Source organism: Alosa sapidissima, chromosome 22 (genome assembly GCF_018492685.1).
Source record: "Alosa sapidissima isolate fAloSap1 chromosome 22, fAloSap1.pri, whole genome shotgun sequence".
Taxonomy (NCBI): domain Eukaryota; kingdom Metazoa; phylum Chordata; class Actinopteri; order Clupeiformes; family Clupeidae; genus Alosa; species Alosa sapidissima.
Window position 1 is genome coordinate 8,483,654 of NC_055978.1, and position 21,439 is coordinate 8,505,092.

Genomic DNA, 21,439 nt, shown 5'->3' on the forward strand with positions numbered 1-21,439 from the left:
GATGTACTCCATTGCCATTGTAAAATCAAGTGGGGAGATGGTACATCCCACCATGATTCCTATCTCGAGTTGTTGCCACCCTGTGGTGTACTCAGCTGTAGTAAAACATAATTGAATATCCAGAAAGTATGCTCTTACTAGGCTTTTAATGCTACCTGGGATTCTGAAATAATCAAAGGCCTCCCACAACAGACTATGCGGCACTGACCCAAAAGCATTAGCCAAATCCAAGAACACAACGTGCAGGTCTTTCTTCTCACACTTTGCTAACTGAATTTGGTGCCAAATCATGCTGATATGCTCTTAGCACCCAGAGAAGCCAGGAATGCAATCCGTGTATGGTTCGTTCATTCATTATTTGGTTTTTAAACCAAAACAGAAAAACCAAATAATGGTGTGTTTTTTTGGTTTTTCTGTTTTAAAACCAAAATGGAAAAAACGAAAAAACCAAAACAGAAAAACTCGAACTGTCAGTGTCTGTTTCTGTTTCTGAAATCCAAAACGGGATAATGAAACAATGGTCGGTTGCCTAGGAGATGACCGAAACATTCTGGAGTGCGAAGTAGGCTAGGCTAACAAAAATGTCTGTTAATGGCTATGAAAATTACATTAAGGAATTATTTCGAGATGGGAAAACCCATTCCGAAATAGCAGCCGCATTAGCAGATGCCGGAGCACCACATCATTCCATAATGACAGTGCGAAGATTTTGTAAAGAAAATGATCTCCGCAGAAAAAACTTTGTGTCTGATGAACAGCTGGAGCTGGAGGTGATGTCAGCCATGAATCAGGTAAGCTCTTAAGTCTGTGTTCATTTTGTCTAATATTGTTATGGTGACAGTATTCACTATCGTTTAGTTTAGTTTATAATTTAGCCGATCCAGTCCGATATCCGAGCAGTTCAAAACAGCTGACAAAAAAGTGGTCAACTTCACCCCTCCCTTCCATCAATAGAGTGGTGAAGTCCCGCCCCTTCCGTTTGCCTCCATGGGACCTATCTTTCAAAAAAATTTGAACGGCAGTCTATGGCGAAAAAGAAATTATTTTCTGGTCCCGGTTGACTTGTGCCTTGAATTACCCATATGATGTTTGTCAATTTTAAAGACAATTTTTCATGTAAAGACATTTGCAGTTTGTTTGTAACTATTGAATTACAACATTGTGAAAGATCGTAATTCCAACGACTACAAACCCATCAGTCGCGCTAGTGACGTTAGCTCATTCACAGCCACACTAGATTGTATCAGCATACCAGCAACAGGTCTTAATTGGGCTTTCCTTGCCGAAGAAAATACCATGAGTCAGAGGATTAAACACATCAGGTAAGTTGTATTCGCCCATAGACTGTACATTACATACTGTTAAGTGACATAGCAGGCAGCAAGATGCAACCGTTAACTAGCATAACAGCTCTTATCGTTTCATTACGTTGGTGACGTACATCGTTCGAGACGAGAGATGTAGTCCACTGAGTGGATTCGCACAAAACCAACCTAACTTTTGAAGTCTATCGAACAACAGTACTTTCTTGACGTGAAAAAATATCTTTTAAATTCACACACATCATATGTGAAATTTGTGGCACAATTCAAACTGGACCAAAAAATAATTGTTATCTCTCCATTAACTCCCGTTCATAATTTTTTGAAAGATAGGTCCCATGGACCGGAAGTAGAAGGGGCGGGACTTCACCACTCTATACGTTAGACCGGCACATCTGGGAACTTGACTCGTGACAAACGTTCCCGCCCCTTTCGGGGGGAAAACAAACAACCCCTCATTAACTCCAACGCAAATTAGGGTCAATAAACGTAATTCGTACAGAAATCGCAGGAGTAAATAATAACAAAAAATACCACAAATCAATATGACCACTCAATACATAACCACTTTGCCGGTCGTTGACCGTGAAAGATACCTACAAAAGCTTATTTCAATTAATATAAAAACATGTCTCTTCAGTCTCCAGAGTACGAAGTGGTGCAACAACCCCACTCAGTGACCAGAAGTGTCATACGGTCTTCTCTTCTTATGGCTTGTAGCCATAATTTTCTTCTGTCAGGATTTTTTTTGAGGACATGGTAGGCAAAAGAAACTCAGGGAGGGGTTCTTAGCTGTGTGGTTGGTACATGTCTACCGGTTCACTCTGGCTTGTTCTGAGGGAATGTTTTCCCCTCAAAAGGGGCATGGCGCAAACAACCTGCTCTGTGTGACGCGGGTCCGGTTGTAAATTCTAAGCCTCGACAACATTTCCTCCCAGCCCCCTCAAATAAAATCAGTGCGCTCTCTATTGTGACCACTATACATGCTATTGCGTTTCTATTTTGTTGTTATTTCACGTATGGTCTTCTTTCGTTAGTTATAGGCTACATGTAGCGGCATAAAACTCACACAGCCTCCTTGCCCCGCTCTCACACACACACTCACACAATGGAGACTACCCTCCGTGGCCTCACGCATATACGCTGCAAATGAAATAGCCCGCAACAGGCACTCTCCCTCTCACGCTAAACTGTTGCCTTTTAGAAGCAAAACTGATGCCGCAGCTGGTCTGGGTTTGCTGAAGTAACCAAGGCTACAGGCTGCATTTATCACAGAAAATCAAGCGACATAGCCAGTAGGCCTAGTCTACACTATTTAGAGACAGGAGCTTAGCTTTACCGCGACAACAACTGTCACTAGTTCACATCGTCGTAGGCTGCGCCGATGCAGACTAAACGGTAGCACTAAATGTTAGCATACTGGAAGCCTCTATCCTTATGGATGTGTTAGAGCTGTAGGTGCACATAGTTGTTAGCGATTGACCAGGTTGCTTTTTCAAATGAAATACGTTTGTTAGGCTAGCCGATTGTCAAAATAGGGAAATCAAAGTGCGTGCCTATACATTACACAATTGTATAGGCACGCAATAGGCCTTTATCACGGCAGCCGAAGTAGGAAGTGAACAGCCCTGTTCCTGTGTGAGCACAGGTGTTTCTAATTAAGTGTCAGATTCGGCCACAGTTACTTCAACCAGAGGTCTCATTAATGTTTTTAGGAACACCTGTGGTTTGCCTGCCAACAGGAAATTGAACAGCCCTGCTTCAGCTGCCCGTGGGCTGCCGTGATAAAGGCCTATTACATAACATTAACAATCTTAAATCGCGGAGATAACATTCGTTAGACAGGTAAAGTTATCAGCAGCAACATGCATAAGAGCCTTAATAATGTAAGAACACAGCTGGGTATCGCCCCCCCCCAATAAACAAAATGCCCCCTTGGAAATCGCAAATGCCCCCTCTGTCACTGTACTCTGCAGCCGGGTCTGTGCACTACAACCGGCTCATGTAACGCAAAGCATCTGCTATCAACACTGAAGATAATGAAATAGATTGCAATGTGTGGTCACCGGAGAAAAAGATGAATTATATTCGCTTACCTTGCCTGAGGCTAGCTATGCTAACCTCCTTCCATGTTCTCTGTGGTGTCTTCATCGCTCTTCCACTCTCCATATTTGTTTGTAATGTCCATAAATTCCAACAGAAATCCAGTACACATCAGGCAAATTGTCTTTCGGTGATAAATCCAATGTGACTGAAAGACGTCTTCTCTAAGAAAACGAACTCGCATGGCTAACGGTGCAAAAAACTAGCTGTAGCAACTGCTATGTTGATAACTTTGGCATGATCTGTCTAGCCAACAGGTGGCTTTGTCCTCATTTAATTTTAATGTAATTTCAACTAAACTCGACTTAATGAAACGTGCTAAGGTCCATTAAGCACCACAATTATAGCCTACAGAGTCTCAAAAATACAGTATGACAATCAGGCTTGGAATTTCACCATTCTGGGGGCAAGGCCACTTGGCCTTCAGTTGGGCACATTTGGTGGGGGGCACAAAGGCCACATGTCAGGGCATCAAGGCCAAAGTTAACTATACAGTAGTAGGCTATAAAAATTATCAAAGTTATATTTAGCCTATTCACTGCAGTAGACCTGCATCATTGTATGAAACATTACAAAAACATGAAACATGACATATTACATATAACTGTAAATCATCTGATCGTCTAATAAAAACAGATATCTAGGCTATATATAAAATTTATTTTATATTTGGCCTGCTATGAAATCATGTATTGAACAATTTAAATTTAAGCACAGCTCAGCTTTAAGAAACTCAAATAGCCTAGATGCATGCTAGCATTTTGTGATCATTAAGGCTACTTTCACAAACTCTTAGTCAGTTGTCCTCTGATTTACCAATATCTAGGCGATATTTGTAACATTTATTTTGTATTTGGCCCGTTATGAAATCATGTGGAACAATTTAAACACATTGTAAAACTTAAAGCCCAAATTTGGAGACATCCATGCATGTCGAAATTTACTGCAAATTCAAAACTGGATTACTCTGGAACGTCTAACTGTACAGGGGACTGCTTTACACTTTTGTGTTCGGCAAGGTCTGCTGTTTATTCTGATATGTGGTTTGTCATGTGTTAAAAGAAGGGTTCGTGAAGTATTCTACCGAGATGAATGGGTAGGGAGATCATGGACGCAAAACCTTCAGTAGAATGTATTATTAAATTAAATTATATTATTTACTTTTCTCGCGAACCGTTCAACACAGCAATTATCGGCTAACATCGTTTAAAAGCTGAGAAAAAGCTCTTTCATGTGATACTTGTGATGTCTGTGTGATGAATAGGCTAGTTCGCGAGTAGTTCAACTAAGAAGAATGGGTGAATTTGGACGCACTTTCTTGCGCTGTCACTTTCTCTACTGCGTAAAAGACTAAATTAATTTGCGCTGTGAATGCTAAGATTATTTTGACAGGCCACAGGCTAAATAAAAATCGCTATTAGTAGGACACAAAGCAGAATATTGAAAGAAGGGGGCACCAAGGCCACCGTGGCCTGTAAACCTATGATTTTCAAAGGGGCTTCACGGCCAACGCAAGGGGCTACGACGGCCATGGCCGTCGTGGCCGCCGTGAAATTCCTACCCGGATGACAATGCACCTTTCCGCATGGGCCTACTCGAAGGTCAAAGCAAACCGGTTGTTTCCCACCTAGATTTGATTGGCTAGTCATGATCCCATGTAGCCATCAGTCAAATGAAATATACTGCTAAAAAAAAACATTTTAAGGGAACACTTCAATCATACACTGGATTGGTACTCTGACACTGTTTTGTTCTGAGCTCAAGTAAAACTTTTGAGGAGAGTATTTCATTTCTCAAGAACTAAGCTTAAATTCTGTGAATGTAGTTGAGAATGGAGAAAAGGATGAAGGTTTCAAAAAATGTGTTTTGAGCAATGTATATTCTGTGTTTGTTTTATCATAGTTAGGCCTCTGTCATAATGAGTGAAATAATATCTGCCAAACAACTATAGCATATTGCAGTAGTTTGAGTTACAGTTTTAGTTATTATTATGGCCTATTGCCACCAAGACAGTTTTAATCCCATTTCAGCATACAAGCTACTTGTAAGTGTTAGGGCTTAAATACTGATATAAAATGCAGGCATCCATAAAGCAATTTATACGTAGGTCTAATCTTGAATCTTTGACAACAGACTGGTCCAACCTTTGGCCGAAAATTCATGACTGGGTACCTGTCATCAGTTGGAGTGCATGCAGGAGAGACCAGAATTGGAAATATTTTAAGAGAAGTCCATCAGCCATACCATCAACTGCGACGAAATGTAAGATTTGTGAAAATTTATTTTGTGTGCGTTGCCAAATATGACAGAATTTTTTTTGTCTATATACCATGTAAGTATGAACCAAATATGGTGTCAAATTTGTTTGTGTCACTGCCTCTGTAGTTGCTAACAACATGAACAGCTTTTGGGAAAGACACCCCTTTGCTTGTAACCAGTGGTTAACCTTGTAGTTTTTTACCAGTGGATAAATGCATACTTGATTTGACTTTGGTTATTATATTAGTTGGTGACCAATATGTTAACTGTGCCTTTATATAATAGGGTGCTCGGAATCTGAACCCCATCCCTTATCATGCAGAAGGTATGGGCCATAAACGTCACATGGACCAGAACGAGAAGCTCGGCATGTTTGGTACTACACACGTAGTTGCTGTTGATGGCTTCAGCAGCAAAATAGTGGCACATTCCACCATGCCAACTAAGAACAATCTAATTATATATGAAGAGGTCTACAGGTGAATATTGCACTATATCTTGCACTATTTCTTACTGTATGAGAACTAAAAGTGTTTGCTAATAGCTAAAATTAATTTTAATTAGTGCCACATTGCCACCTAGAGGACAACAAGTGCAACAGTGGAAAAAAGAACTACAGCCACATTTATTTATAGGTTATAATTTAATATGCTCAGATTATCAAACATTAACATGGATGTTTTTTTTTTTTTCAGACATGCCATTCTGTCCCATGGAATGTGGGATCAGGTTAGGGTTGACCATGGGCGGGAATTTTATTTGACCCTGTTCATGCAGGAAAACCTGGCCGTACACCGCCATAACATATCCCGTCAACCCTACATCCAGTCCACATCTTCCATGGCAAGTGTGATTCCTTCTATTTAGTCAGGGGCAATTTCCATTAAATTCTTAAATTCTTACATTACAGACTTAAATTCTTTTCTTGCGGTCCACAAATGTCACCCGAGGTTCAACTTAGATTTGCATTCTTTTCTTTTCACGTCATCTTTACCACAGAACCTGAAAGTGGAACGTATCTGGCCTGAAGTAAATCAGAGAGTAAACTATCCCCTGAAGGAGGCCTTGGTGCTGCTGATAGACCAAGAGGCAATTGACATGCAAGACAGTTTTGTTCAATTCTGTGTTTCAAACTTGTTGTGTCAATTAAGCCAGACTGGAGTAAACCGTGTGGTGCAGGCCTGTAATGCACACAGGATTCCTGGTATGTCCTTGCAGAGAACAAATTTTCATAATGTGAATAAATAAGATCCTTTATAAAAAAACTAAAAAAATGTGCCTGTCTAGGTCGAGGAATACCCAACAATTTAGCTGGTGACGGGTGTCCAGTACGACTGGCCGAACACCTGCTGCCCAGTGCTTCAGTGGCAGCAGACAGGCTCTGGGAGCCTCACTCACCAGGGAATCAACATTTGGCACAGACCCATTCCGGAATGAACAAGACAGACTCGAAGCCGAAGCAGAAATTGTTGAGGCCTTCCCCGACCTGTCCATCATTTTAGACAACGTAGTAAACAAAAACTTTGCAATTTTCAATGACGCACTTTTTAAAACACTGAATGTTACTGAGAGGTACATGTTTTAATGAAATAAAGAACTTATAAACACTACACATTTTTTTTTATTAATGAAATAATGTTACATGTTTATTACTAAAGGATATTTAATAATTTAAGATTTTTACATAACAATTCACTTGCAATTCACTTCACAAACATCACTTCTTAAGAAAACAGGAGCTGAATAGCAGCCAAGGCTTCATCTAACCCCACCACTGAATGCCGATGAATGTCAAAAACAGCCCCTCTGCACTTCGGGCAGTAGTCGTGTTCCTCCATCCACCTGTCCACACACGCACTGCATCCTAGCAGGCTTCGACAGCACTCAGCAAAAATGGGTTCCTTCATCATTTCTGCAATTGTAGAACAAATGTAAAATGTAACAGTAGTATCATACGTAACTCAGCATAGGGAGTCTACAGTAGTCCAACATTTCCAAGGGATATAGGCTAATTTGACATACCTGTACACATTAGACAGCTGAAGGCAGTTTTAAATGCCTCCTTCTGAGTCAGGCTGAGTGGGGTTGTGAGGGTCAGTGGATTGCTGTTGACATAGTCAACCAGCTCTCTTAGCTTTCTGGACACAACTTCCAGATTGTCCTCCACAGACACAGTCTGGTTGCTGTAAAGTATGTGTGAGCACTCATTCAACCAGCACAGTATTGATGTCATGCATAACTAGGACTTGTCAAAATCTTTCAGGCATCTACACATACACATATGCTACATACATAAATCGCCAGAAAAAAAATTATAGACTTTGTCTGTTTAGCTAGTACCTTTCTCGCCTTCTTTTGTGGCTTCGCAGCCTCTCTTTTCTGCCTCGGGCACAGCAAAGACCTTTCTGGCATGTTGTCGCCAGAAAGCAGAACCTGTGTTGGGTATCCAGAGAATGTTATTGTTATAAAATGACCAGTACAGTATTTTTTTAAAAGGGTGTATTAAAAAGGCTAGGTACTGCCCATGGAATGGAAGGGGTGGGATATTCTCAATGCATGTTTAATCCCATCTAAATAGTATAGTTTGTGTTTAATAAGCTTTCCTGTCATAATACAGGCTAAAATGTATAGGCAGCTCCCCTGACACATGTTTTAGTCACAGTCTAGATGACCTCAGAGGTCAAACTGAGAATGTCTCCACATCTTAAATTAAAGCTTAGGTCATCAAGAACAAACCCTGAAAGTTGCATGCTTCTTTCATTTTTTGCACAATTATATGTTTAATAGCTTCAGTAATATGGTCCCTTGGTGAAAGTAATTGCCCCAGGTCTAGTCTGTACCAAATTCCAGCATTATTTTTCCTATGGACAGCACCTGATGAGCTTAGACAATGAGGAAATGGATCAATTGGCTATGGATGTGAAAAAAAGATCATACCTCTTGTGCCATCAGAATCTACAAGTTGATTCCCTTGGCTATCAACCAAAATGAGACTCTCTTGGCCCAAAGCTTCATTAACTTTGGTAGAGATGCTTGGCACCGTGGCCTCAAATTCGGAGAATTTGACTGTGACAGCTCTTGATGTCACCGGTTTTCCGTCAATTATATCTGCAATCAGGATACTCCTGAGAGAAAGAGTAAACATGTGTCTGCATTACAAAAATAGTCCTCTTTGAAATTATCCAAGTGCAAGAGAGTGCTCACATATGGGAGAATGCCATTTTTACAATTCAAATAAATAAAAAAAAAAAAAACATGGTTGGAAACAAGTGAAATGTGCATAAAAACTCTAATGCGCTATTATATATTAATGCGCTAAGATATTTTATTCGCTAGAGAGGGTGGATTACCCCGATCCGCATAAGGTATAACGTGAATAAAGTTGATGGAAACAGTTAAGACAAAACTCACTTCTGCATCATTTTGGGCCCCGAAGGCCTCGGAGAGATCCCTGCTGCAAATGGAGTGCTGGAGGGGCGCCGGAACGCAAATTGCACCTGAGGGCTTGCACTTGGCCGGCTGGCCCCATCCTCTTCAGTGGCATCACCATTGACCTCATAATGTCCCCCTGGCACCATTCGGTCTTGGTCAAATATGCCATCCTCTGATGGCAGGAACACCTGGTTATGGTCATCCAGTAAAAATATTGATGACTCCTGAACCTATGTTAATAAGAAATAATAATTAAATAATAAACAGCTTATTATAATATCTCAATCCAACTTCCAAAAACAGAATGGCATGCACGAAAGATCATCATTCTCAGACAAAGAATATGGTATAACTAGAAAATGATATCTCTGGGCCCCAAACACGATCAGGGGTGTCAAACTCATATTAGGTAGTGGGTCGGATTTGTTGGAATGAGACCTCGTGGTGGGCCGTCATGGTCATTAACATTTTCTGCATGGGTATCAGAGTGTTATTTGATGATATCACTTATGAGCAAACAAGTACAAATAATGCTGTCATATACTGCTGTCATATACTGCTCTTTCTCTCTTGAAATGCCCTATTTCCATGTTAGTTTTCCGCTTCTTCCATCCTGTGGATGGTTTGTAGTGCTAGGTTATCAATTTATCATATCATAGAAATATTGCTTATTACACATTGTTGAAGACAACTGGTATTTTTTCCTAATTTTCCCTTCCTACCTAAAACATCTGGGGGGCCGCATGAAACCTGCAGGCGGGCCTTATGTTTGACACTCCTGCACTAGATCAAGGGCTCCTACTACGCCTAATTCCACTCAACCAATCAGAGATTACCACAGCATTTTGGTGCGAATCGCTTCACTATATATACCGGATGGACTAAGCCTCATCGAATGGCAGGCACTGGATTTTGCCCTGCGCTTGTCTCTTCTTCAGAGAACGGTTCGCATTGTCTATGTGAACTGTGATGAATCAACAATCTCCAGCTCTCGAACTTTAACAAACTGAATGCCACAACTAAACTTAAAAAAAGGCCTATGTCTAATATGTGTCGGCACGGGATAGGAAAAGTTCTGAGCTACAGAATAACAACCCATAGTGCTAACCTAATGTCAAGTAGCCTAATGTGTGGAGACGGGATAGAAACAGACTACACTACAAATCGCGTTGAGGATAACTATTTATTTGGCAGCGTTGGGCAAGTTACTTGGTAGTTAAGCTACAGCCCAACACTGTTATTTAGTTAGCGATTAGACTAGTGTGGCCACTCTATATTAGGTCAAATGATTAACGACAGATAGGGACGTCCAATGAGACCCTTCAACCAACAAATCACTTTTAGGCTAGGCCTATGTTACCTTATAAAGTCCGTCTATGACAAATCGCGACAACAACAACAACAATTAGGCCTATAACAAATAATCTTAACAGCTACCATAAATTGGCTTGAAAAATGAAAGGCGTAAATAAATGAATAGGATACGCTACGCCACTGCGATATGATCTGTCAGGTAACGTTAGATGGAGTTTGTGAGGTAAAAAAATCAGCTTTTTAACAACAGCAACAAATTAAGTCTTACCTTGAAAATTAGGGAGATTTTCCCTAATGACAGGTCATCTGGCCTGAGATGAAGCCGCTTTGTGCCTCGAAAAAGGAGGTAGCTGTCCATTTCACAAGTTGTATTTGTCTGATGACTGACGGACGGAATGAATGAATGACTTGACAGTTGACAGATGGGCTTTAAAGGTCCAGTATGTAGGAAATAATGGAAAATAAACTGTAACCATTCCAAAAATGATCACCATATGTTGTCAGAGAGTGAGGAAACACGATGAATTGAAGTAATGGCTTATTTGACAACATTACTCTAACCCGTGAAACCCATGAAAAAAAATCAGTTATGGGGCGGAATCTCTTGGAATTTATGTTTTGAACGATTAATTCTAGAATTGCGTATTAATAATGGGCTAGCGCGTCCTCCTATTTGGGTTGCCAAATTAGCAAAGGCCAACTGTCAACAGCTGTCAGTTGTAGTCATGAACGCCTACAAGAGGCAGGCAAATTTCCAAAATTAAAACAAGAAACAAATTAAGTGGACATCGGAGGTGCTTCCTGAGATGGTGACGTCTTCGTCAAACGAAGAATATCAAGTCTGACGCAGAGCTGGCCATATTTCTCCACAACAGGTAGCCTATGCTCAACTTCATCTGCATCGCTAACTTCAGCTAAATATGTTACGTTGGTTAGAGAGGTATTTTTTGTTTTCACTGTTTCCGTAATGTGTAGCTGGGTCATGGTTGGAGAAACGTTAAAGCAGCTGCAGGTCAACTAACGTTAGCTAAGTCTTTATTACATCTGGCAACCCAGAAGAGGCTCGCATCGGGTAGTCTTGAGAACGTTCACCGGTGTTTTGATTTTGGCCAACAGAACGTTCGGTAACAATCCTACAAATCGCACCTTTAACTTCGCACTCCAGAATGTTTCGGTCATCTCCTAGGCGACCGACCATTGTTTCATTATCCCGTTTTGGATTTCAGAAACAGAAACAGACACTGACAGTTCGAGTTTTTCTGTTTTGGTTTTTTCGTTTTTTCCATTTTGGTTTTAAAACAGAAAAACTAATTGATACCGTGGTATCAATTAGTTTATTCCTTTCAAGTTAACTTTTCATTCTCCGTGCCACCACACTGAAGAAAACCTTACCTTCAACATTCAGTAGACTAATTTGCCTAAATTGATTAATCTCCACTGCATCCTTTTCTTTGGGAATAAATATACCCCCAGCCCTCCGCCAAGCCTTGGGAATACTCTGTTTTTTCCAAACTATTTTCATTAATTGCCATAGAAATCTTAAAACATCTGGTGCACTCTTATACAACCGGTAGGGCACTCCATTAGGTCCCGGGGCTGAAGAGGCCCTTGCACGTTTTATTACTTCTTGCACCTCTTTCCACCTTGGTGGACTATCGTCGCATTGGCTACTTTATTCACCAATAGGTGGGATATCAGTGGGAAGTACCATCTCTCTGAACCTCTCCCTATCTTTGTGCACTCCCTCTAAATACTCCTCAAGCTTCTGCTTCCAGGTTCCAAAAGACTCCCACTCTTCTGCATTACAAATAAAGACTTAAAGAAGCCCTATGCAAGTCTGGTTATTCCTTCGCTGTTTCTGGGTTTTTGCCTGATTTTGGCTCGCATTTTTCACGGCATAGCTCCCCCTGCAGCTTCGGTAGCAAGTGACTGCTACGCTAAAGCCCCACTAGCTAGCGAGCTAGCCATCAAGAAACCAAGCTAAACACATACAGGGCTCACAATAAAACGGTCGAGCAAACACATTGTTCAAGAGACTATCAAACCACATTACAAAAATGAAGTTCACCCAAGGGTAGGCTACAATTTCAGCAGCAACAAAGCCAAGTCGGAGTCCGTTTTGCAGTCTTCTTAGAAACTACAATCTTACTACATTTTCGAGGCCTTCCGCCGAGTCACATCCGGATTTCTTCGGTCCGGGACCAGAAAGTTGCATATTCGGTTTTTCCACGGAAAAGCACTAGGAGGAGACGAAGCACCCACCAAACGACCCAAAAAGTGTTGTAGAACCATCAGAACGACTCTCAACCTGCATAATTAAGGTCATTTTTGCTAAAATTGTTGCATAGGGCCTCTTTAACAAATTTAAATGTGTCTTTATAGAATGCTAGTCGAGCTCGTGATTTCTTCTTCCTATTTTTCCTAATAGGATGTTCTACCAGTCTGTTGTTGCCAGCGTCCTCTTCTATGCAGTGGTATGTTGGGGAGGAAGCACAAAGAAGAAGGATGCAGGGCGACTTGACAGGCTGGTAAGGAAAGCTGGATCTGTAGTGGGAGCTGAACTGGAGTGCATCACTTCAATATCTGACAAAAGGACCCTGAACAAACTGATCAACATCTTGGACAATGAGTGTCATCCACTCCACAGCACTATTGTTAAGCAGAAGAGCCTGATCAGCTGGAGACTTCGCTCACTGCCTTGCACAACAGACAGACTGAAGAAGTCATTTGTCCCCAGGGCCATTGAACTATTCAATGCTTCACTTAAGGGAAGAGGAGAGATAGACTTCTCCGCATATTCTGTCTGCCTCTTCACCCCCTCCATGTTTTGAACTGTCTGTCCACTAGCCACTTTTTACCACTGTCTTCTGCCTCACTGTTTGCGTGCTATATTAGCACATATGCACAACCCCTCACTCCATGCCATAGCCAAACTGTGGCCACACTTATACCTTTTCTTAATATAGTTATATATATATAGATATAGATATAGATATATAGACTTTATTCTTGCACTGTTGCACTGTTTGACTTACTCATTTGCACCATCACCATGACACTCACTCACACAGAGCACCTTACCTTACCTTACTATGCACAGAGAATCACAGGCTCAGTCCCTGCCTCAGTCATTGCAAGCGCCTCTTGATTGATTAATCACCCACTATGTGGATACTGTTTTTTAGAATTGATTTAGATTAAGTTTTATTTAGTATAATTTGTATTTTAGTATATTTAGTATATTCTTTATCTTCTACTGTTCTTATTGCTTAGTTGTGTTTTTTTTATATTATATACTTTTAATGACTTTTTCTGCTGTTAGTGAATGTGTGTGTGTTGTCTGTATGCTACTGAGACCTTGAATTTCCCCTGGGGATCAATAAAGTATCTATCTATCTATCTATCTACTGTATCTATCTAATATTTGCAGCTCTTCTTAGCACTGCCAACCGCTCCCTCACATCTGCCTGTAGGCAGTCAATACCTTCCTTCTCATCATCTGCCTGTAGACAGTCAATACCTTCCTTCTCATCATCTGCCTGTAGGCAGTCAATACCTTCCTTCTCATCAAAATACCTTCCTTCTCATCATCTGCCTGTAGGCAGTCAATACCTTCCTTCTCACCATCTGTAGCTTTTCTCCACCACTTCTTAACATCTTCCCACATTCTACATTCTGCTGTGCCTGCATGGCCATCTGACCCCAGGCCTATGACCATTATTCTTCTCCCTCTTTGGCTGACTGGCCTCTCTTTCTGCCTCAGTGCTAGAACTTTCCTCAACAACAGGGGTGCTGATGTCCTGCGAACTGTGGGTTTCTTCCTGTCGCTGAACTTCAACCGACTGACTTGATGCACTTCTTAAGAAGTAGCTATCAATGTATCCTGTGTTCCCTCTACCAAGCAGTTATTTTTCCCTTAATGAATTTTCAGGCTCTTTAATAATATATTATAGAATAGATAATAATAAAGATAAAATACTAAATACTAAAAATACTATAAAAAAAACTCAATCAAATATCCACACAGTGTGCTTAAGGATGATCAAGCATGAGGCTCTTGCAATGATAGGGCAGGGAATGAGCCTGTAGTTCCATATGCATGGTAAGGTGCTCTATGAAAGTGAGTATCATGGTGATGGCGCAAATAAGTAAGTCCAACAGTGCAGGAATACAGTCTAGAGACCAGCATAAAACAAATATGGACATGTGAGAATAATGTAAACAAGTAATATAAAAACTAAAAAGGAGGGCAATGGTACACCACAATTTAGCTAAAAATGTTGAGAAAACAATGCAATCAAGTATTTTGGGTGATGTGGAGTCACAAGCCAGCAGCAGATTAAATGCTCACGAGAGAGATAGAAAGATGCGGTTTTAAAAGGATGTGGTGGCTTATTTTAATCAAATAATACAAACTCAAAAGAATTCCAAACAACGTAGATAAATACTGCAGATGATGGCTTTAATACATTCCAGAGAATAGGTTCGCGAAGCCAGCTACATCTGATATTTTGTGCATAGGTCTTATACCCTTCCTTCTCATGTCGTCACTTGTTTGTGTGAACTCAGAATAGAAAATATCTCTTGTGTCATCTTTTACCACATTAGGAAGTACATACAGTACTGTATGTGCCTAGGTATTTTCCTTCTGATTACCTCTGATCCTGGTGAACAGCCGCTTAGGATGACCAGTGTCTCTAGGCCTGTCCTTATAGGTAAATGTCTAGCTGCATAACTTAGCTAAAATTAACCCCCTGCTGTTTCACCACATGGACCTCAGACAGTTATGACAGAATATGTTTTCATAAAATTACTGCGTAATAATAAGAATATCTTTTCATAAAGCTACATAACTAAATAAAACGACCACAAGGACGTGCAGATCGAAGCTGAGGCCTGACGGTAATTGTAAAGCAATTTACAAAAGATTCACTGAACAAAAATGCTGATGTGATACATGAAAATGTAGGTAAAATTGTGAAGAATGCAATGCAATCAAGCATTTTGGCTGACATGGGAGACACAAGCCAGCAGCAGAGCAAATTCTTGGCAGGCTACCTCCAAGAGTGAAAAAAAGATTTTAAAAGAATGTGCGAACGACAATAAGGACCAAGACCAAGAACAGACATTTAATCTGGAAAGGCAAGTTATTCAACTACACAATTGCGCACAGAACAACAGGCTGAATAGGTATCCGGTAGGTACTGTATGTTAACGTAACACAGTTATTCAGGTACACAGGTACCAGCTGTGTACCTGAAAACACCACTAAAACACCACTAACCACTCGGTGACTCGGTTTGAAAACGAACGTTAAGGGTTGTTTAAAGGACATGTGCATGCCCATAGCCAGCCACTCGAAAGCAGTCAAAGGTGATTCAAAACAAGTCAGAAAGTCGAGACAGGACCCATCGTCAAAATGTTGGTGTCCACCACACTAGTTCATCCAAAACAAACCAGAAAAGGGACTCAAAGTGCTAAATACTGGAGTTATCCTTTAAGAGGGTGAGTAGGAATTGGGGCTAGTAGACTAGTTGTAGTTTTTGATGAGGAAATTGTGGAAGTGAGGTCTAATATGTCGATAGGTGTAAATTCTTGTTTGAGGTCTCATCTGTGATTCTATTATGTTTTCACTATTGTGCAATGGAGTATGTATATTTGGTGAAACTGATTGGTTATTAATCTTATCTCTGATCGTTTCAATTTTGTCATTGAAAATGTTCATGAAGTTATTACTGTTTAGGCCAGGGGTGGGCAACTAATTTCCCCAAGGGGCCACATGACAAACTGGGACTGTTGAGGAGGGCCGGACCCAAAATACCGAACTCAAGTCTGAACTCAATTCTGTTCAATTCTATTCTGTTCTTGTATAACATTAAGTAAATCATATGGTTTTGATTACTACTCGTAAGAACAGATGAAAATGTGAGGGAGACGAAGGAAAAATGGAAATATTTAATATATGTCCAGTATTTAATCCTCATTCTCGAAAATGATTTTTTGACATTGATGTTTTTTTTTTCAGTTTTCAAAGACAATATCTATATAATTAGGCTAGGCCATGAAAATGTGAAGGAGTCAGTACAACCATAGGTCTGTGCCACCATTTCATCAACACTCAGCAATATTTCATCATTAAATCATTACCATCATTAAATTAACTCTATGCAAAATTAGACTATGAAAATGTGGAGCAGACAATAGTAGGCGGTCATTAGTTAATCAACATGCACAAAGAAAACTATTTTGAAAATGTAGCCTATGTTTTTGTTTTAACTTTATACACAAAACTGTGATTGGTCAACTCGCCCTGTGTGTTGAGCTGGCTGCTTCAAGCAACCTGTGGGTAGTAGCATCATACTAGTTCGCTAACATAAGCTATGCAAATAAACTCAGACATATTTTGGTTACAATGACGGGGTTATCCGATTGTAAACAGTCTATCTGTCCGTAACGTTTTGAAATGAACACTTCGTATCGACAACGAGCAGCAGTGTTTGACATTCTAACAACCGTTGCGGTGGTGAGCGACGCAGACACAGGAGACACAAAACTTTGAAAGGCTTACGGCGACGCATGTCGATGCAGAAGCATAAATTCTATTCACCAGCACATCAGTGATGGTGTTTACGTCGTATGCATCCACGCACAAATGTTGGTCGTACAAATAGCAGTCGCTTTCAAAGTAAAAGCAACGATATTGATTTGCGTGCATTATCTCTATGCTAGGCTCTTGACTACTGTTTTTTCACGGACCTCACGCGGGCCGGTGAGGGAATGCCCACGGGCCGGATCTGGCCCGCGGGCCGTATGTTGCCCATGTGTGGTTTAGGCTTATAGGGATAGATTGGGTTACTTCTTCGTCAGGCAGGAGATTGTGTTAAAGAGGAATTTTGTATTATTTTTATTTTCTTCAATCAGCAAGGAAAAGTAGGCTGACTTACATGTAGCCTCGTTGACTGCCTTTTTGTAAGTGATAAGGCTATCTCTCAACAGATCGACCTCGGCTGGGTTAAGTAAAGAGCCTTCTGATACCTCCTGAGTCAGGAATGAGGCAAGCGTAAGTGGATTTTTTCCTAAACAGTCTGCATTCGTTTTTTCAGATAGGCCGCAACTGAAGCATTGAGAACTTTGTAAGTGTACAGACTATAGGTAGTCTAGCCTATACAGGCGGGAACCAGTTACATTGATTTGTAACTGTAGAATATATATAATGCTAACATATTTGAAACTGTAGGATGATTTGTAGGTGTAAAACAGATCTAGATCTGTAGAATAGAGTGTAAATGACAATTACTTGTATAAATAATTTCTACAGTATCAAGTCGTGATAGAGGGTGAATGTGCTGAAAGGATTCATTCAGCCCAGAGGGAACTCAAGGAGATGGGAGTAGTTTACAAAGGCAAGGGGAAGACAAAGTATTTTCAAGCATTTCATGAAGGGGGATGCAAACTTTTGTACAGGCATTAATGTTATGTTTTTACTGTCACTTTCTTTTGATATATTGTCTAGCCATTTTTAAACTAAGAGACTAACGAGGATCAGGTGAGGGGCGGAAACACAGGATTAGGAAACAGAGACACACAAAACAAACAAATTTGGAACACATGGAACAGGGTGGTATTCCATCAACCTCGCTAAAGGCCAAACCTGACTTATTTCGATAAGTCTCGCTAATTTTAGTTCTGTTGCATTAGTGAGGTTAACATGAATCCCAGCTTGGTAATTATGGGAATTTATGCCACAGAACTAACCTGGTCTGTAGCAGGTTAACTTTCAAGCTAAATTAAAGTGATGGTTTGAAGTAATTTCACCCTAGGATCCTTTGCACCATGACCTCAAGCCAAACACCCTCCCAGAAGCTGTTTTCCCTTGGTCGAACATTGGCCGAGTAGCGCTATCAGGCGAATACAGAAACTAATGGCGGCTTGTGCAGGCGCTTATGGAACCAATAGAGTATCTTCTAAATCACCCAACTAATAATGCCCTGAATGGTATGAAACTTTTACAGTAGTACAAATATGTTCTGTACTCATAAAACGAGGCATTGGAAAGTTTGTAAGTACACCAGGAGTTTATTTATGGCTTCTACTCTCTGCTGCTATCTACCGCTGCGTCGACGTTACTTCCGTGATTAGGTAAAAGTCCTGGCAAGAAGCAATGCATAAGGATGTAGATCCAGGAATGCACTAATATTTTGTTTGCAACCAGTTTGCAACAATTATTAGTTAACACTAAATTGTAATCATTTCAGAAAAAAATATGAAAAACTTTGGATATACCAAAACACTTTTATGTAATTGCTTCCTGCCAGGACTTTTACGGGCTTTTCCCATTTATTTTATGTGGAGTAAACCCTTTTAATCTAAGAACGTATAGATAGTTTTGAATAGCCATATGCCAAAGTTGTTTTTGAGTTTATACTATTTATTATTCATTCACTCGTTTTGTTCAAGAGTGAAGACAATCAAACTCACAATTGATTTCAAACCATTAGCATTGTTGTTTTAAATGTATGCTTTCATTATTCTCCAATTTCTGTAGGCAACTATCTATTTTTTTCTATCGATGTTAAATTTGATGACTTTTGATGAAAATCCTGTAGATGGCGCTTGCAAATCGAACAGAAATTGTCTAGTATTGTCTTAATTTTACGACATCCTCTTTTCTTGAATCTACTGTTTTGGTCTATTTTTCTGCCTCGTACACGAGCAGAGATGAAGCTGACCTAAACCGCGCTTGAATAAGCCAAGATGCCGCTAACTTTAGTTAATGGAACGCCTTCAGCCGCAAGTGAAAGTCTACGCTAGTTCAAGCCAGGCTATTTCTGTTAAGCGCTGCCTTCATTAGCGAGGTTGATGGAATACCCTCCAGGACACAGAATAATGCCCATGAATAATGCTACAGGAATAGGATTAGAGTTTAATAATTTTATAAAATCTAATCTGTGGAGATCAGAGAACCAAAGGAGTTAGCTAGTCCTGAGGCTCTTTTACGTTTCGAAGCTGGCTGATGCTTATCCTCCTCTTCAAACTCAGTGTCAGACTCTAATTTTTCAGAAATGTTATCCTCACTTTCTGAAACTATTTGCTCTGCATCACCATCAAAACCCTCTGACACACACAGGACCTATGATTTCCACACTTTAACTAGTTCCGGGTCCAGTGGACCCGAACATCCTGTGTGTAATATAAATGTGAAGGGGGGATATGCAGGGGGGGTTCATTGAAAATGTTTTCTGATTTATGTTCCTCACAGAAAATGAGCCAAGGCCAATGAATGTTAGTTTAAAAAAACGGAGTGTCTATAGCCTTGGCCACACAACTGGGCTATTCACACCCTGTTACATAAAAACAAAAACATGTTGCTCGCGTGCCCAAAAAACATGGCCGACATTCGTTTTTTCGTCAGCAGAAAGTGAAGAATTCTGAACGGTTTCAGTACTAATATCTGTTCAAATTAAAATTGAGATGGAAAAGTTGTGTTTTATTTTCATAATCTTTGTTCAGTGAACACATACAATCGTCAGTTTGTTAGCTAACAGAAATGTCGTGAATATGACGTTTCGGCCTATAAACTATAAGTTTACCTGCAAACATCATTGTGTGGAAGCAGATAGTGCAGTGGTAACAGGCAAGGGCCGGCACGTGGGAGACCGGTGTTCGATTCCCGTGTGATGCGTTTTGGCAGAGTGAGTGTGCATGTGTACCAACGTCTCTGGAGAGAAGGCGCGCAATTTGAATAAGAAATCGGTTCTCAAACGGAAGTTTGGTTTGCAACAATTAGCTAGTTCATGCACCAGGGTGTAAATAGCATGCAGTACTATAAACGCCAGGGTAAGAATAGCATCCACTTCTAACTGTACATTGATGCAAACAGCATACCTTATTCAGAGTGTCTATTACACAGCTGAGCTATTCACACTCTGTTATGTAACAACAAAAAAAACATGTTGCTTGTTTTAAAAATATATATATATTACATTGTGTGATCAATATGCCAGATTAAATGCACAGGGGTGCAAATAGCATATACTGATATTTGTACCAGACGAGGTACTAATAGAACACATTGCTGTGTGCACCGGGGTACGAATAGCATACATTGATATTTGTACCAGACGAGGTACTAATAGGACACATTGCTGTGTGCACCGGGGTACGAATAGCATACATTGATATTTGTACCAGACGGGGTACTAACAGGACACATTAATCAGGGCTCTACAGTGCGCCCATTTCACTCGCACATGCGAGTAAAAATGATGCCGTGCGAGTGCAAAAAAATATTTAGGCGCACTGGTGCGAATGACTTCTAACCATGTCAATGTTTGTCTACAAAATACACCGCAACATCGAGAAATATTACTGGTGCAAACCATAGAATCACGTCGCGAATGCAGCATAAAAACTACACCTCCCATAGCAGTTTCGCGTTGTGACTCGCTTGTTGTGTAGTCGCTTCTATCAAATCCAAGGACGCGCAGGAAAAAGCGGAAAGTTAGACTAGCCAGCCAAGATGCAAAGATTGAAGAAATTAGTTCTTCTATCCACCGAATTCATTGGATATAGGAGGAACAGGATGAGATTCTGAGAATGCAGTGAGAGAAGGAAAGGTAACCTTTTAGCCCAGACGTATTGGCTGCAATATGCAAAATATAGCTGTAGCGAACCGGCACAAAAGTAGCCTCCCGTAATACTCCCGTTTTATTCAAAGGTAAAACGCTACTGACAACGCAGGCTTCCACGCATGCTTGTTTGTTTACACCGAATACAAGCTGAAGTGCAAAACGAAAGTAGTCCTAACGTTTGCCTACTGCCCCCATCAATGCAGATATTTCAAATAAAAACTATAAAAAAGTAAAAAGTATAAAACATATATCCTTGATTAGCCTATGTTGGGTTTTGTGGAAGAGGAAATGGACTGTTTTAGTAGTAGTATTAGGCAGTATGCAGTGACAGGTCACCATGGGCATATTTGGATTAGCTATAGATGGATTCACAAATAA

The 21,439-nt window shown here is 40.4% G+C and overlaps 1 protein-coding gene across 2 annotated transcripts; it reads right to left on the reverse strand.

Annotated features, from left to right (window-relative positions):
* Window positions 1-7,395: 7,395 nt before the first annotated feature.
* Window positions 7,396-11,711, reverse strand: LOC121697813. 2 transcript variants are annotated; one of them, XM_042079560.1, is made up of 7 exons: window positions 11,577-11,711; window positions 10,699-10,857; window positions 9,096-9,346; window positions 8,622-8,809; window positions 8,025-8,117; window positions 7,707-7,867; window positions 7,396-7,596 (listed from the first exon to the last, which is right to left on the reverse strand). In XM_042079560.1, the coding sequence occupies exons 1-6, from the start codon at window positions 11,607-11,609 to the stop codon at window positions 7,815-7,817; spliced, it is 777 nt and encodes a 258-aa protein (XP_041935494.1). In that variant the 5' UTR covers window positions 11,610-11,711; the 3' UTR covers window positions 7,396-7,596; window positions 7,707-7,814. The 2 variants fall into 2 exon arrangements, with proteins under 2 accessions (XP_041935494.1, XP_041935495.1); XM_042079561.1 differs by lacking the exon at window positions 11,577-11,711 and having other exon boundaries at window positions 10,699-10,886.
* Between the last annotated feature and the right edge of the window lie 9,728 nt (window positions 11,712-21,439).

Bases quoted from the DNA above. Each gene is read 5' to 3' on its own strand.
- LOC121697813 (XM_042079560.1), bottom strand. From the start codon at position 11,609: ATGACCGAAACATTCTGGAGTGCGAAGTTAAAG. The intron at 8,810-9,095 runs GTGAGTTTTGTC...TCTTTCTCTCAG, and splicing joins GGGCCCAAAATGATGCAGAA to GAGTATCCTGATTGCAGATA. The intron at 8,118-8,621 runs GTATGATCTTTT...TACCCAACACAG, and splicing joins AGATTCTGATGGCACAAGAG to GTTCTGCTTTCTGGCGACAA.